The following is a 15,831-nucleotide window of genomic DNA, read 5'->3' on the forward strand; positions in this document are numbered from 1 at the left end:
TGTTCGCAACATATTAATGTACATTTGTGCCAAATTTGGTGCTTGTATCGCAAAATACACAACAGGTTTGCTATGCTGCTACACTATCAATGGTTATAGGTCAAGGCGGGAATTTAATTTGTTCAGGATGCTGGTGATAACTTACATAATCTTCACAAAATACACCATGGGGATCTGTAACGCCCACCGATCAATGCTGGCAGACATAACATCCGGCTCTGAAGCATCACTCTGCGTGCGAAACAGGATGAGTCGTAGCTGGGCCCAGATTCAAACCCATGAGATGAGACTGCTCAAAGGCAAGTGTGCATAACTCTTAGGTTACGCTGCCAAGTCAGAAGAGTAGATGTCAAATTCTAATTGTTGAAACTTCAATGGATCTGTCAAGTTTCATGTTGGCTTAACCATTGACATGACTGCCTTAAGATCATTGTCCTGAATTTGAGCCCCGTCAGCCATTGAATTAACAGCAGGTGGAGTTGGCTGAGCCTGTTATTTTTCTTCCAAAGTCAGAAAAATAAGTACCAGCGTCCCAGTAATGGAGGGCACTGCATCACATCAGCAGCACAGCCACACTCCTAGAAAATGATGCAACCAGCAGCTACAGGCTCCACCCGGTAGCTAATGGGATCTAACGTGTTCAGGACGAGATGGAAAACCTGCACAGTGCAGTACTACCTACATAAACAAAACGAGAATATCAAAAACTTTAGATAAAAATACATTTTCAGGTAACTTTTTTATTTTCAGTACCCCCTTTACACACAGGGGTCGGGGTCTATAGTTGTTGGGGGTGTCGTGAGTTGGAAGGGGAGGGGGGGGGAAGAGGAAAGGACAGGGATCAGAGAAGAGTGGCAAAAAGGAATGTCAACATTTCCATCATTGTACGCAGTATGTTTAAGGTAGGAATAACTTCATATACAGTCTGTTCTAAACAGTGACGCTCAAACCCAAATAAAAACGAAAAGTTTGGTTCACAAACGTACATGACTTTTGAAATACAGTATCTTACAGCAAGTTCAAGCTATTCACAGGCCAAAAAGAAATAATTTTTGTTGTTTTATTATCAAATTCTAATACAAGTTACCCCAGGCAGTCCTATTTAAACTAGCAATCCAGACAAAACTTTTTGCAGATTACACATTCATCTGCTTTTCCCCACAACCATTTGGCAAAGTACGGTACAAGAACCTATCCGAGTCCAATGCTATATGGTACATGTCAGTGCTTGGCCAGCTTTGTTGGGAAGGTGGGGAGGAGAAGGAGAAGGGTGGGGAGAAAAATGAAACCACAGTACTGGACATGTTTCTATTTTTTTTTTTTTTTTTTTAAAGACAACAGCACAAGAAATTTCAAAACTTCTTTCAAAAGCAAAATCACCTGTGCTTCCATTTTTTTTTTTTCCCCCTCATCGTACCCTTCGTGCCAGCAACAATTCAAAATGCACATTTCGGAAGTCTTCAGAGACAAGTCCAAGCTTGCCAATCAGAAACTTTGTTCAAGCTCAAGGACCAACAAGCGACGTGGGTGCTCATGTATTTTTATAACCGTCTCAGAACGATTATGTGTTGGGGAAGAATGGTGAGGGGTGGATTTATTTATTTATGGTGCGCTCAAAATGGCGAGTGGAAAACAAAGGCCGAGGGGAGAGGAGGGATGGGAGGAGGAATTGCAGCGTTAACCGCAGAGGCACAAGTATTGCTGGCAAAACCAGCAGGACGTCTGTGCTCTTATTTCCGATCCGGGTAGAGACAAGACTCGTGAAGAAGAAACGAAAATATAAACGCAGCAAACTAAACTCGTGAGGACAAACTTGGGAGGTAACCAGGCCGGCAAAGTGTTCACTATGGGTTATGGGTTGCAAATAAATGTACAAAATCTCTCAGACAATCATTGAACCCTCGACCCTGAGCCTTCTCCGAGACAGATCAAAATAGGAGCACGTCCAGCGGCAATCCGTGTGTTCACTGTGGGTGGCATTTAAAATAAGAATTAAAAAACAGAAGAGCGTTTCTCGATAACCACCGTGGATAAACCCGAGTACCTGGCCTTTTAATGCAGGTAAAAGAAAAAAGATAAAATAAAATAAAAATCACACCAAAGCCTCGTGTGGAGAGAGACAGAGAGAGGAGAGAGGTTTTTTGTTTTAGCATTTCAACAGCAAATACAAGGCTCGTAAAAATGGGCAGAGGCTTTTTGGGAAGGCCAATGTTGGCACGTCTCCAAAGAGGCCAAATTATACGGCTCTAATGGGTGCAAAAAGGCTGCACATTGGATATTTTATTTTACCTTTACAAACCCCCAATAAAACATTGTAAACACTTCACGCCAACAAAACGGTAGTGCAGAAACTGCTGCGAAGTTGCCCACAGCGAAAAGTTTAATGTGGCTTTGTGAAAATTACATTCTGAATAGGAACAGAACTGTGTGGAATAAGGGGACCACAGAGCATTGCACTAATGCTAAGATACCTCTCATATCAAACGCACTCCTCCAGAAGCCGGGTCTCTCGACGAATGGCGGAGGCGATAAAACGCTTGGGGGGGGGAGGACAGAGCCACAATCTACGCCCTTGTGGAGGAGGCTTTGCAGCGTCACTCTGCCGTAAAGTGAACCATATAAATCTGCACATTACAAGGCCTTGGTGTGATGGCCAGGTTCAATTTATTAAACAAAAAGGTGGGGGAAAGGGAAGGGGGGGGGAATGGGAGGAAAGGGTGGGGAGATTACAAAAAGGAGGCAAGGCCTGACTGGCGGTGCCGTGCCACCATCAATTTGCTTCAGGGTCAAGCATTCTAAGTTTTATTCATCGATCGTTCATGTGGTATGCTGGGGCAAAAACTGCAAAAGAAAATAAAAAAAATACATCAACCACCAACAAAAGTTGCAAAATGATGTGTGCGATCGTAGCTGCCAACTGGCCTAAATACAGCCATGACAATGCTCGGCAGGGTTTGTGGTGAGGGGAATGCAAAGATAGCATACGCCACAACACCGCTTTGTACTTCGGCCAAAACAATATCAAAGTCGGACATCACAGACCCAAAAGGATCCAACATAATTGAGAGCTGTAACTACACGAGCTGGCACATCTTCCCGCGAATACAAAATTCCCCTCGACATATTCACACTCATCTTACTTGCTCAACAAATGGACGTTCAGCCTCAAAAACCTGCACAAACCTTCCTGCGATCCCGATTCACCACCAAACTAATACACTGATGACAGTCTCCACCCCAACCCCTACTCACCCAAACCCATCGCCCCCACTCCCCCAAACCCATCCCCCCACTCAACATAGCACACCGACTTTATGTTATTTAAACGAATCCTAAAACTTCTTGCAAACATAATGCCCCTCGTGTGACAAAGATTAACGGAGTCAAATACCCAAAAAGGGGCATTACATTCCATTTTGCAAACGATCTTTGCAAACACAACTAAACAAAAAGATGTCATCCTCTCCATGGCCCAATAATCACCCCCACCACCCCTTCCTCCCCTCCCCCCCAACCCCCCAAAAAAGTAAAAAAAAACCCACCAAACGATCCCACCATATTTTGCCAAACACTTGCAATCTGAAAGCTTGCATCTCTGCCTGCCTGCCTCTCTCTCTCCATCCTCTCTCTCCCCCAGTCCCCTTAGGAACCCATCCCTCTTCAGCCTTCTTCATTAACCTATCAGACAATTTCTACGGCTGCTTCAGTTTATCTTGTCCTGAAAGATATATAGATTGTTGGTGGCGGCGACCGCAATTATGTTTTCAGCTGGGTGCCAAGCTGTATGAAGGATCTTGCGGTTGAAATCCAGGCTGTCAACACTGATCTCATCCTTCTTGCGCTTGCTCCCGCCAGCGCAGACTCGTCGTGGTTTGAGAACTGCACGTGGCTTGCTGTTCTCGCGAGACGCCTCAAGTGTGACGTCACGTCTGGTTCCCCGGTCAAACATCCGGAAGAAATTGTTGTAAGAGCCGGTCATGATGACGCTGAGGAAAAAGGTTGGAGCAAGGGATCGTGGAGGAGAAACGCGATAAAGAACAGCGAAAGAAATGTCAATAATAATTGCATAATTATGGAGACAACACAAGAGGCTTTATCAACAGTGAAGAACACTGTCAAAAATAATTGGAGAAATGTTAAACAAGAGACAGCAGGACAAAATAAAAATGCTGACAACTGATGTTGAGAACTCATCAAAGCCTGAAAACAAATTTTGGTCATGATGATTGATTGCACAAGTATGGCACTGGCCCAACGGTAGTGAGGATACGGGACTGGCATCCCAAAGATTGTAGGTTCAAAATCCAGAAAGAGTAATATTAACAATTTGTATTACGAACTGTTCCCACGCTGGAACAACTGAGGCACCGCCTTCTCTCACCGACGTAACTCCCACTCAAAATTTGAGGAAAATCCACCTTCAAAATGTTCCGGGGAGGGGGGGGGGGTCGCTTTCTCATCTCACTCCAGTGTGTGGAACGGTTCGTGGAACATTGTAACATTCCCAACCAATTGTACAATTGAGAAAGACAAAAAGAAAACCAACAGGAGTAGCAAAACCCTCGTCCTGGCATTCTTTACAGATTGAAGATTTGCTGGCATCTTGAGGAGGCATCTTGAGGAGGCATCTTGCTGGCGCTTTAATCAGAAGACAATGTGCGTACACAACAGAACTGGCATTGAAAATCCGAGGAATGAAAAGATGTTCAGTCCCATTTCTCAACGCAGCCGATTTATCCAAGATGAAGCTCTGCGGAGCAATGTCAAGGATAAAAAGTGAAATCCGGAATTTGCAAACAAGCGATTGAAGGACCACAAGAGGAAACGTGGGGGTAGTGGCAAAAACAAGCCGGGAGGATGACAAATCCACGATCAGGCCTTCACGGCTCTTGCGTACATATGGTGATGAAATCGCATCACACGCACAGCCCATGATCAAATGCAAACTATCAGTTCTGACCGGGGCTCACACCACCTCAGAATGGTTCCGCTTCTTGGAATGGAATGCCTTCCATTATAAATGCGACAAAATATAATAAACCAATAAAGTCCCCAAAAATTCCATGTGCTACTGGATTGCCGGTAAACACTGAGGTGACTGCAAATAGCTGAAGGGAGGGATAATCTTCGTGCTGCTCCTTGTCTACATTTGATACGAGCCCACAAAACATTACCCAACCCTCAGGTTAACTTGGAAAAACAAAACAAAAAAACAACTAACTAAAAATACCACCAATTAAAGGAAAGCGTTTTTGCACAAAATCTACCGAAAATAACAATCATGGTTAGATATAAACCAGCAACCACAACAAACCACTCCACGAGGTACAATCACAACAAGCAATCATGGTTAGATATAAACCAGCAACCACGACGAACTAATCCACGAGGTACAATAACAACATGCAATCATGGTTAGATATAAACCAGCAACCACGACAAACTACTCCACGAGGTACAATCACAACAAGCAATCATGGTTAGATATAAACCAGCAACCATGACAAACCACTCCACGAGGTACAATCACAACATGCAATCATGGTTAGATATAAACCAGCAACCACAACAAACCACTCCACGAGGTACAATCACAACATGCAATAATGGTTAGATATAAACCTGCAACCACGACAAACCACTCCACGAGGTACAATCACAACAAGCAATCATGGTTAGATATAAACCAGCAACCACGACAAACCACTCCACGAGGTACAATCACAACATGCAATCATGGTTAGATATAAACCTGCAACCACGACAAACCACTCCATGAGGTACAATCACAACAAGCAATCATGGTTAGATATAAACGTGCAACCATGACAAACCACTCCACGAGGTACAATCACAACAAGCAATCATGGTTAGATATAAACCAGCAACCATGACAAACCACTCCACGAGGTACAATCACAACATGCAATCATGGTTAGATATAAACCAGCAACCACGACGAACTAATCCAGGAGGTACAATAACAACAAGCAATCATGGTTAGATATAAACCAGCAACCATGACAAACCACTCCACGAGGTACAATCACAACATGCAATCATGGTTAGATATAAACCAGCAACCACAACAAACCACTCCACGAGGTACAATCACAACATGCAATAATGGTTAGATATAAACCTGCAACCACGACAAACCACTCCACGAGGTACAATCACAACAAGCAATCATGGTTAGATATAAACCAGCAACCACGACAAACCACTCCACGAGGTACAATCACAACAAGCAATCATGGTTAGATATAAACCAGCAACCACGACAAACTACTCCACGAGGTACAATCACAACAAGCAATCATGGTTAGATATAAACCTGCAACCATGACAAACCACTCCACGAGGTACAATCACAACAAGCAATCATGGTTAGATATAAACGTGCAACCACGACAAACTACTCCACGAGGTACAATCACAACATGCAATCATGGTTAGATATAAACGTGCAACCATGACAAACCACTCCATGAGGTACAATCACAACAAGCAATCATGGTTAGATATAAACGTGCAACCATGACAAACCACTCCACGAGGTACAATCACAACAAGCAATCATGGTTAGATATTGTTACAGCTGTGGAAATTCGCAATGCACCATAAAGGGTCCTTAGATCAGTTATGACGCTAAGTTCATGTGCAGATAGGTCCCCACCGTTGTTTAAAGGAAATTCTTCATGTTCACCGGGCTGCGACCCTTTGAGATAGCCGTTTTTCTTTATCTATCATTATTTTGAGCCACCATTGCAACAAACCTCCACGCAAACAACAACCGATACCAACTACGCCACAACGCCCACCACGCTCACACCACCTCCACAACAATCACCACCATCTTCGCCACTACGCCCGCTTACGAACGCCATTCTTCGCGGACCACGGTAAGACGGTTTCTGCGTCGGAAACAATCCGAGAAGGATTGGCAAAACAAAAGCTCTTGTGAAGCCTGTGGGGTTTTTCCCGCCTGTTTTCCCCGCGCTTGGTGTGAAGGAAAGGGGGAGGGCAGCTCGCCGCCGATTGGTGGATGCACAGCGTGAGGCGGTCGGGGTGAGGGAACACCCCTTTTCGGGAACCTTCTCTAAGGGAAGCGTATCCCAAAACGGGGAGGAGCGAAGGGCGGATCCCCACGCGAGAAAGGCGGACCGCACGCGGGGCTCGCTCTCTCTTGGTGGTCGAGGTCGAGCTCTCTCTCCCTCCCTCTCGTCTTGGCGTTGAGCGACCTGTCGGTGAAGGCGCGGGCCGGTGGCAAGTCCGGGTGATGCCTCAGAAACACGGACGGGAGGCGCCGCAGGTGGTCTGTGGTGGACCTGCGCGTGCGGACGAGGAGAGTGCCGGAGAGGATTCACCGGCCGCAGAAGGGAGGTTTTCTTTTCTTTGGGGTTTTGTATGTGTGTTTGTGGCGCCAGTCCGTGAAGTAAACCTGTTTAAGTGCCTGTACATTTAATGCTATAGTCGGTCGCAACGTCTTTCATTTCTTGCTGTACATATTGCATGACGGCCCTTGCTTGTTTGTGTTATTTGTGTAATAAATGTGCTTGTGAAATGTTTCCCGTTCATTGCGTCCTTCCCCTCTTTTGAAAGTGCCATCTTGAATCGTGGAATGATTCGTAGTGGGTTTTAAACACCCGATAAATAATCTGAACCGTCGAGGTCGGCGATAACACCGCTCGGTTATCCCTGAAGCACGGAACGAACCGCTTAAGCGGTTCGTGTCCTAAGCCGACCTGCGGCGTGGTGCAACCCCTCGGTAGGTTACCCGCGCGGGTATTTAGGAATATCGACATTCGGCAATTCACCCTATTTCACGCGGGTAGAATGCGGACTGGGTTGTGGTGAGGTTAAACCCCTACCCGTGACTGGCTCCTGGCGGTAGTTGCAAGGATGGTCACGACTGAATGGTTCGTCCGGTGGGCTGCTATTGCAGTTACGCGGCCGATCGCACGCCAGGCGGGCCAGAATTCGTAACACTGGTGTCCGGGAGTGGGATTCAAATCCATCCCGCCTCCAACTAAATTCACGGAACCGGATCAGGGGTGAGTGAAGCGACCCACCCCCCCCCCCCCCCCGTTCCCACCAAATTACGGGTAGTTAAATTAAATTCTGAGAAATAAGATGGCTTTTCAAGGCGAACGGGTGCCGGGTAGCATAGGTATGTCTTATAATGTTGAATCCATAGCCCGGGACTGTTCCTTTTGTAATTTTAATCCACGGGGGAGCTCAACCCCATATACTGAGCACGGACTTTGCCGGCAAACGGAGTCGCACAATGGCAGCGCGATCGCACCTCGGCACGGCACGGAGCAGACGGCTATTTTTAGTGCAACGAACAGCACGACACGAGGCGAGTGCTTTCAGTCACCGCGTCAGACCATGTGGTCACGGCAGGCGCCATGGCAGGCGTGGCCGGATGCTGGAGCATGCATTGACGGGCTTCGGAGACAAGTGTCGAAGTCCTTGCAGCGGTGGAGGAATGGTGACAACTGTATAGGGGAATTGCATTCGTTTTCCTTTGAATTGGACAAGACACGGCAGCACGTAGACAGGGTTCATGAGGATTACGTGCGAACGGAGTCACAACGATGGGCCGATGTACAGGAAGAAAGGAGGGAGGAAGAACAAAGGCAAACAAAGCCAGAAAAGGAAAAATGCGAACACGATTTGGAATTAAAACAACTAAAGGAAGAAGTAAGATCAGGCAAACAGATAAATGAAAGCCTGGAACAGGAGATAAAAAGAGGAGAGAAACATCTGGAGGAAAGGAAGGAAGAATTATTGGAAAAGTCAAGACAGTTCAAAGAACTACAGGGAGAAATGAGGAAAGTAGAGTGGAGTACCCATGAATTGGAACAAGAGAAGAGCAAACTGAACGAAAGAATAGAGGAAGAGCAAATTAGTAATACCAGGGATAGAGAGAACTTAGAAGAAGAATGGAAAACCGAGCTCGAAAATAAACAAAAGGAACACGATTTGGAATTAAGACAACTGAAGGAGGAGGTCGAAGAAGGTAATCGGAAAAGAGAAAGACTAGAAAAACGATAAAAGAAGAAAAGGAGTGGCAGGAAGAACTAAAGGAATCTTCTTCTTCCTCTTTCGGCTTGCTCCCGCTAGGGGTCGCCACAGCGGACCAACTGTCTCCATTTTGCTCTATCCTCCACATCTTCCATTGACACTCCAACCACCCGCATGTCCGCCCTCACCGCATCCATGAACCTCTTCTTTGGCCTTCCTCTTCTCCTCCTGCCTGGCGGCTCCATCTTCAACATCCTTCTCCCGATATACTCCGTTTCCCTCCTGTGCACATGTCCAAACCATCTCAATCTCACCTCTCTCACTTTGTCTCCAAACCGTCCTACCTGCGCTGTCCCTCTAATACACTCATTTCTTATCCTATCCATCCTCGTCACTCCCAACGAGAATCGCAGCATCTTTAACTCTGCCACCTCCAGCTCTGCTTCCTGTCTTTTTGTTAGCGCCACCGCCTCCAAACCATACAACATAGCTGGTCTCACTACCGTCTTATATACTTTCTCCTTCACTCTTGCAGCTACCCTTCTGTCACAAATCACTCCTGCAACTCTTCTCCACCCACTCCATCCTGCCTGCACTCTCTTTTTCACTTCTCTCCCACACTCTCCGTTACTTTGGACAGTTGATCCCAAGTATTTAAACCAATCCACCTTCCCCACCTCAACTCCTTGCAACTGCACCATACCACCACCCTCCCTCTCATTTACGCACATATACTCCGTCTTACTCCTACTGACTAACATTCCCCTTCTCTCCAGTGCGTACCTCCACCTCTCAAGGCTCGATTCAGCCTGCTCCCTACTCTCCCTACAGATCATGATGTCATCCGCGAACATCATGGTCCATGGAGACTCTAGTCTGATCTCGTCCGTCAACCTGTCCATCACCATTGCAAACAGGAAAGGGCTCAGAGTCGATCCTTGGTGCAATCCCACTTTAACCTTAAACCGGTCCGTCATTCCTACCGCACACCTCACCGCTGTCACACTGTCCTCATACATATCCTGCACGATCCTCACATACTTCTCCACCACTCCCGACTTCCTCATACAATGCCACAACTCCTCTCTTGGCACCCTATCATAAGTTTTCTCTAAATCCACAAACACACAATGTAACTCTTTCTGGCCTTCCCTGTACTTCTCCATCAACATTCTCAAAGCAAACATCGCATCAGTGGTGCTCTTTCCTGGCATAAACCCATATTGCTGCTCACAGATCGTCACCTCTCCTCTCAACCGAGCTTCCACTACTCTTTCCCACAACTTCATGGTGTGGCTTAACAACTTTATCCCTCTGTAATTTCCACAGCTCTGCACATCACCCTTATTCTTGAAAATCGGAATCAGTACACTTAATCTCCACTCCTCCGGCATCCTCTCACTTTCCAAGACTTTATTAAACAATCTGGTTAACAACCCCACTGCCATCTCTCCGAAGCACTTCAATGCCTCCACTGGTATACCATCTGGGCCAACCGCCTTTCCACTTTTCATCTTCTTCATAGCAGTCCTCACTTCATCCTTACTGATCCACCCCACTTCCAGATTCACTATCTCCACCTCTTCCAACCTTCTCTCTCTCTCATTTTCTTCATTCATCAGCTCCTCAAAGTACTCCATCCACCTTCTCAACACACTCTCCTCGCTCGTCAGCACATTCCCATTTGCGTCCTTTATCACCCGAACCTGCAGCACATCCTTCCCAGCTCGGTCCCTCTGTCTTGCCAATCGGTATAAATCCTTTTCCCTTCTTTTGTATCCAGCTTCTCATACAGCTCGTCATATGCCTTTTTCCTTGGCCTTTGCCACCTCTCTTTTTGCTTTTCGACGCCACTCCTTGTACTCCTGCCGACTTTCTTCATCTCTCTGACTATCCCACTTCTTTTTAGCCAACCCCTTCTTCCTTATACTTTCCTGTACTTCCTCATTCCACCACCAAGTCTCCTTATCTTCCTTCCTCTGTCCAGATGTCACACCAAGTACCTTCCGCGCTATCTCCCTCACAACTTCTGCTGTCGTTGCCCAATCATCCCACCCATCTTTACCACCATCCAGCGCCTGTCTCACCTCCTCCCTAAATTTCACGCAACAGTCTTCCTCCTTCAGCTTCCACCATCTGGTCCTTGGTTCAGCCCTCACTCTCTTCCTCAACCTCACCTCGAAAGTCATCCTGCAGACCACCAATCGATGCTGTCGAGCTACACTCTCCCCTGCCACAACCTTACAGTCACTAATCTCTTTCAGGTTGCATCTCCTACTTAAGATGTAATCCACCTGTGTGCACTTTCCTCCACTCTTGTATGTCACCCTGTGTTCCTCCTTCTTCTTGAAATACGTGTTTACCACTGCCATTTCCATTCTTTTTGCAAACTCTACCACCATTTGCCCTTCCACATTTCTCTTGTTGAGACCGTACCTCCCCATCACCTCCTCATCCTCTTTATTCCCTTCCCCAACATGTCCATTGAAATCTGCTCCAATCACCACTCTTTCATCCTTGGATACACTCTCCACCACTTCATCTAACTCACTCCAGAAATCTTCTTTATATTCCATCTCACACCCCATATGTGGGGCATATGCACTGATGACATTCATCATCACCCCTTCAATTTCCAACTTCACACTCATCACTCGGTCAGACACCCTCCTCACCTCCAATACCTTCTTGACATGATCTTCCTTCAGGATTATCCCGACACCATTTCTCCTCCCATCCACACCATGGTAGAACAGTTTGAAACCACCTCCAATGCTCCTCGCCTTACTCCCCATCCACTTGGTCTCTTGTACACACAGTATGTCCACCTTTCTTCTCTCCATCATATCAGCCAACTCTCGCCCTTTGCCAGTCATCGTCCCAACATTCAGAGTTCCAACTCTCACCTCCACACTTCTACCCTTCCCCTCTCCCACTGCCTCCGGACTCGCCTTCCCCGTCTCCTTCTCCTCCTTCGCCCAGCAGTAGCACAATTTCCACTGGTACCCTGCTGACCACCGGTACCGGTGGCGGTCGTTGGTAACCCGGGCCTCGACCGATCCGGTATGGAAATTCGTTTTGTTGTCCGCATAATGATTTGGCATAGGTTTTTACGCCGGATGCCCTTCCTGACGCAACCCTGGTCGCCTCTTACGACACACAGGGATATGGTACACCTATTCTAACCGGGGCCTACACCGGGCCCAGTACAACTGGTGCTCATTTCGCCGACCTCGGAAGGATGGCAGGCTGGGTCAACCCCCTGGTGTTTTCGACTTGGTTTATATATATTTATATATATATATAGATATAGATATATATATATATATATATATATATATATATATATATATATATATATATATATATATATACATTATATAAATACATATATATATATATATATATATATATATATATATATATATACACATATACATACATATATTAATTCAGTGTCCCAACGGGGCTTGGACTCAGGACCTCTTGGGTCCTAAGCCACTGCCCTTACCACTGCGCCAACACCAGGCTACTTAAGATGCAGGAAGAACTAAAGGAATACGGGAAGAAAATGGACGAAATGAGGAGGGAAGCATGGGAAAGTTGTGCGGAAAGGAGGGAAGAAGCATGCAAATTGGAAGAGGAACTATTGGAAAAAACTTCTGAGATACTGAAACACGAAACCAAAGAGAGAGGATTACAAAACGAACTAAGGATGTTAAAAGAGGAGAGGAAGAGAGCGGAAAATGAAACGTTGAGGAACCACACTGTACAGATCAAACAGTTGGAAGCCAAAGCAAGGTCGGAGTGTGCGGAGATGAGAAAGGAATTAGAAAAGAAAGCTTTGGAGTTACAGAAATACCAAAACAAAGAGACGGAACTACAAAACAAGTTGGGAATGTTGAGGGAAGAAAGAACGACAGCAGAGAATGAAACGTTAAGGAACCACACTGCGCAGATCGAACAGCTGGAGGCAAAGGCCAGATTAAAGAATGACGAACAAGAAAGAGTACTGAAAGAACAAGGAATGAAACAGGAGAAGGAAATGAACCAATTGAAGGGAATAACAAGATTGCAGAATGAGGAACAAGAGAGACAGCGGAATAGAAAACAAAAGGAGTATGAATTTGAAACTGAACGACAAAAGCAAAAAAATAGGTTGGAGTACGAGGAGAAAGTGAAGGAGCAAGGAATGAAGCAGGAAGGAGAAATCAGTCAATTGAAGGAGACAACGAGATTGGAGAGCGAAGAACGAGAGGAACAATGGGATAGAAAACAAAAAGAACATGAATTTGAGGTTGACCAATTGAAAGAAAAGGCGAGGCTGGAGTGCGAGGAGAGAGACAAAGAACAGCGAATGAAACACAAGAAGGAAATGAGCCAATTGAAAGAAACAATGAGATTGGAGGCTGAAAAGCATGAGGAACAGTGGGAGAGAAAACAAAAACTATACGAGTGTGAAATTAACCAGCTCGAGGGGAGAGCAAAAATTAAGTCCACAGAGATGGAAAAACTCCGGAAAGAGAACGAACAACTCAAAAAGCTCCGAGAGGATGAACGACTCAAAAGGAGCCAGGAAGCCACAGGAAAAGAACAGCACAATGAGGTGGGATGTGTGATATCACCACAGGGAATAATGTTCGTGGTGCGGGACTTGATTGACATCACTCGTCGGATGAAACAACAATGAGGGCAAACCCTGAAAATGGGGACAGTGGAAATAATAACGGGAGCCCGGGTGACTGAAACATGTAAGACAAGACATGAGGTGACGACGTCCGAAAAATCAAAAGAGACGAAGATCCAGGAAGAAACTAATAAACACGAAGAGATAAAAGAAATAAAATATATAGAGACTCGGGAGATAGAAACAAAAGAGGAGAGATTACACGATAAAGACAGGGTGAAAGACGAGCACACACACATGGAGTTAGCGAGGCTTAATGGGGACGAGCTGACGGACTGTGTCGTGACCCGGTGCAAGCAGCCGGATAGCCTCCTTCAGGAACGGAGGGAGACGCTATGCTCCCTTGAAGCTGATCTCGACCAGGTGGGTTCGGTCGTGTCAAGCGAATTAGAGGGGGCGAGTGCTGTGGACAGGTGCACATACAGCTTGGGGGGTATGGAGACCCCGGGACCCCTAGTGGTGGTGCAAATCCCCCGTGTGGTTGTGCAGGTGTGCGTGTTTGCGAGTGTACGGAGATGAGTGCTTTCCAGCATGCATGGCGTGAGTGAACGGCCGAGTGCAAGAGAGACCGTGTGTGTGTGAGAGAGCAGTATGCAAGGGAGATGACGGTCGGCATGGGGGAGCACGCAGCCGCATCTCCAAGTGTGTGTGTCATGGAATGGTGTGTGAGAGTCGTGATACGTGAGAGTGCGTGTGTTGAATGGAGACGACGACGGTGACAGATAAGGGACAGAGGCCGGGTGGCGGCCGCAGCTGGATTGGGGACCACACCGGGTTTACCCAGCGGCGAGCGCGAGGTTCGTGCCGTGCAGCGCACGAGGCCGCCACGTGCGCGCTTGCGGGAGTGAAATCCGGTAACGCCCGCGGTGAATGTTGCCAATCCCGCGACGGACAAAAGCTAGGCTGGGAAAAGGATTTGGACCGGACGGGTTCTCCACGCGGGCATGTGTGTTAAACTCCGACGGGCAGAGCACATGTGTTCGTGTGGGGAACCCCTCGAAAAGCGAGGCTTGCTTTTGAATGCGCAGGGTGACGTCATGGCTGCACGTAGGGTTGGAATCCGGCAGGAGGGGTATCCCTGCCGGATGGTACCATCCAAGGAGGGACGAGGTGCACGAACAGCTACCATGACGTCACGGGAGTGAAGGAGCGCAGGTTGCGAGTTGCCGCGCTGGTGGTGCGCATTTAAAAAAAAAGTTGAGAAAAGCAAGCCTCGCTTCAGGTGAACAGGATTCCCAAGGCAGGGGTGAAAGACCCCTGTTCAGGGCACAGGACACCACTGGTTAGGGGGGAGGGTTAGCTTAGCCAGACCGGCTCCATGGGGCAGGGATAAGTCCTCATGGGGCCCGTGGAATGGAATAGTTAGAGGGATGTTAGTTGAGATTTAGGATGGGAAATTGATTTTTGGATTTTTGAGGACAGTGGCAGACTGCGAGTGTGTAGAGGGGACGTAGCTTAGCCACGTAGTGTTAAAAGGAATGTGCTGTAGTTTAAGGGATGACGTGGGAGCACGAGGTAGTTTGGGGGATGTAGTGAGCAGAATGGCCAAGTTCAACGATGGAGTGTGAGTTGTGAAAATAAACATGATGAGCGAGTGAGGCCAGCGGGTCTGTGTGTATGTAGTGAATGTGAAATGCATGGTGCGATGAGTGATTGGGGGGGGGGGTGATTCCCACCCAAGGGACCCCAGGGTCAGTATAATGCAAGTTAGTGGGTTAGTTAAATTGACAAAATGGAGGTCGTTTTGCTGTTGGTGGGAGTGTAGGCTCGAAACCCGTTTGGAGGGGTGCAGGAGCCCTATTGACGGGCTGGGAGCGTGGCTGCGAATGGTGAGTATCGCTGAGTGGGTACCCCGGGCACCGGGCTAGTCAGCCGCGGTAGGCCAATTGCCCAAGGGGGGCCGGGATAGCGTAATGAGCACGGGTGACCCGCTGATGCGGGGCCCGGGGCACCATAGGCCGCGTGGGCAGTGTACTGGGCACGGGCGACCCTCGGAAAGGGGCCTGGGGCGCCAGCCTGCCACGTGAGCGTTGAGGGGAAGTCACCAGGGAGGGCACTCCCCGGTGTTTAGGGAGCTGGTAGGCTCGGAGGCAGTGTAGTGCCCGGGGGTG

At 47.4% G+C, this 15,831-nt stretch overlaps 1 protein-coding gene across 4 annotated transcripts in view; it reads right to left on the reverse strand.

Moving 5' to 3' along the window:
• Positions 1-720: 720 nt before the first annotated feature.
• Positions 721-15,831, reverse strand: part of LOC147034466 (serine/threonine-protein phosphatase 2A 55 kDa regulatory subunit B beta isoform) — a 234,527-nt gene continuing 219,416 nt past the window's right edge. For all 4 annotated transcript variants that reach the window (XM_085883723.1, XM_085883715.1, XM_085883707.1 and 1 more), the window contains one exon: positions 721-3,986. In XM_085883723.1, the coding sequence (XP_085739849.1) occupies positions 3,704-3,986 (283 nt within the window). In that variant the 3' untranslated portion in view covers positions 721-3,703. The remainder of the gene's footprint in view (positions 3,987-15,831) is intronic.

Source organism: Eptatretus burgeri, chromosome 1 (genome assembly GCF_056783735.1).
Source record: "Eptatretus burgeri isolate ZD-2024b chromosome 1, Ebu_testis_v1, whole genome shotgun sequence".
NCBI classification, from domain to species: domain Eukaryota; kingdom Metazoa; phylum Chordata; class Myxini; order Myxiniformes; family Myxinidae; genus Eptatretus; species Eptatretus burgeri.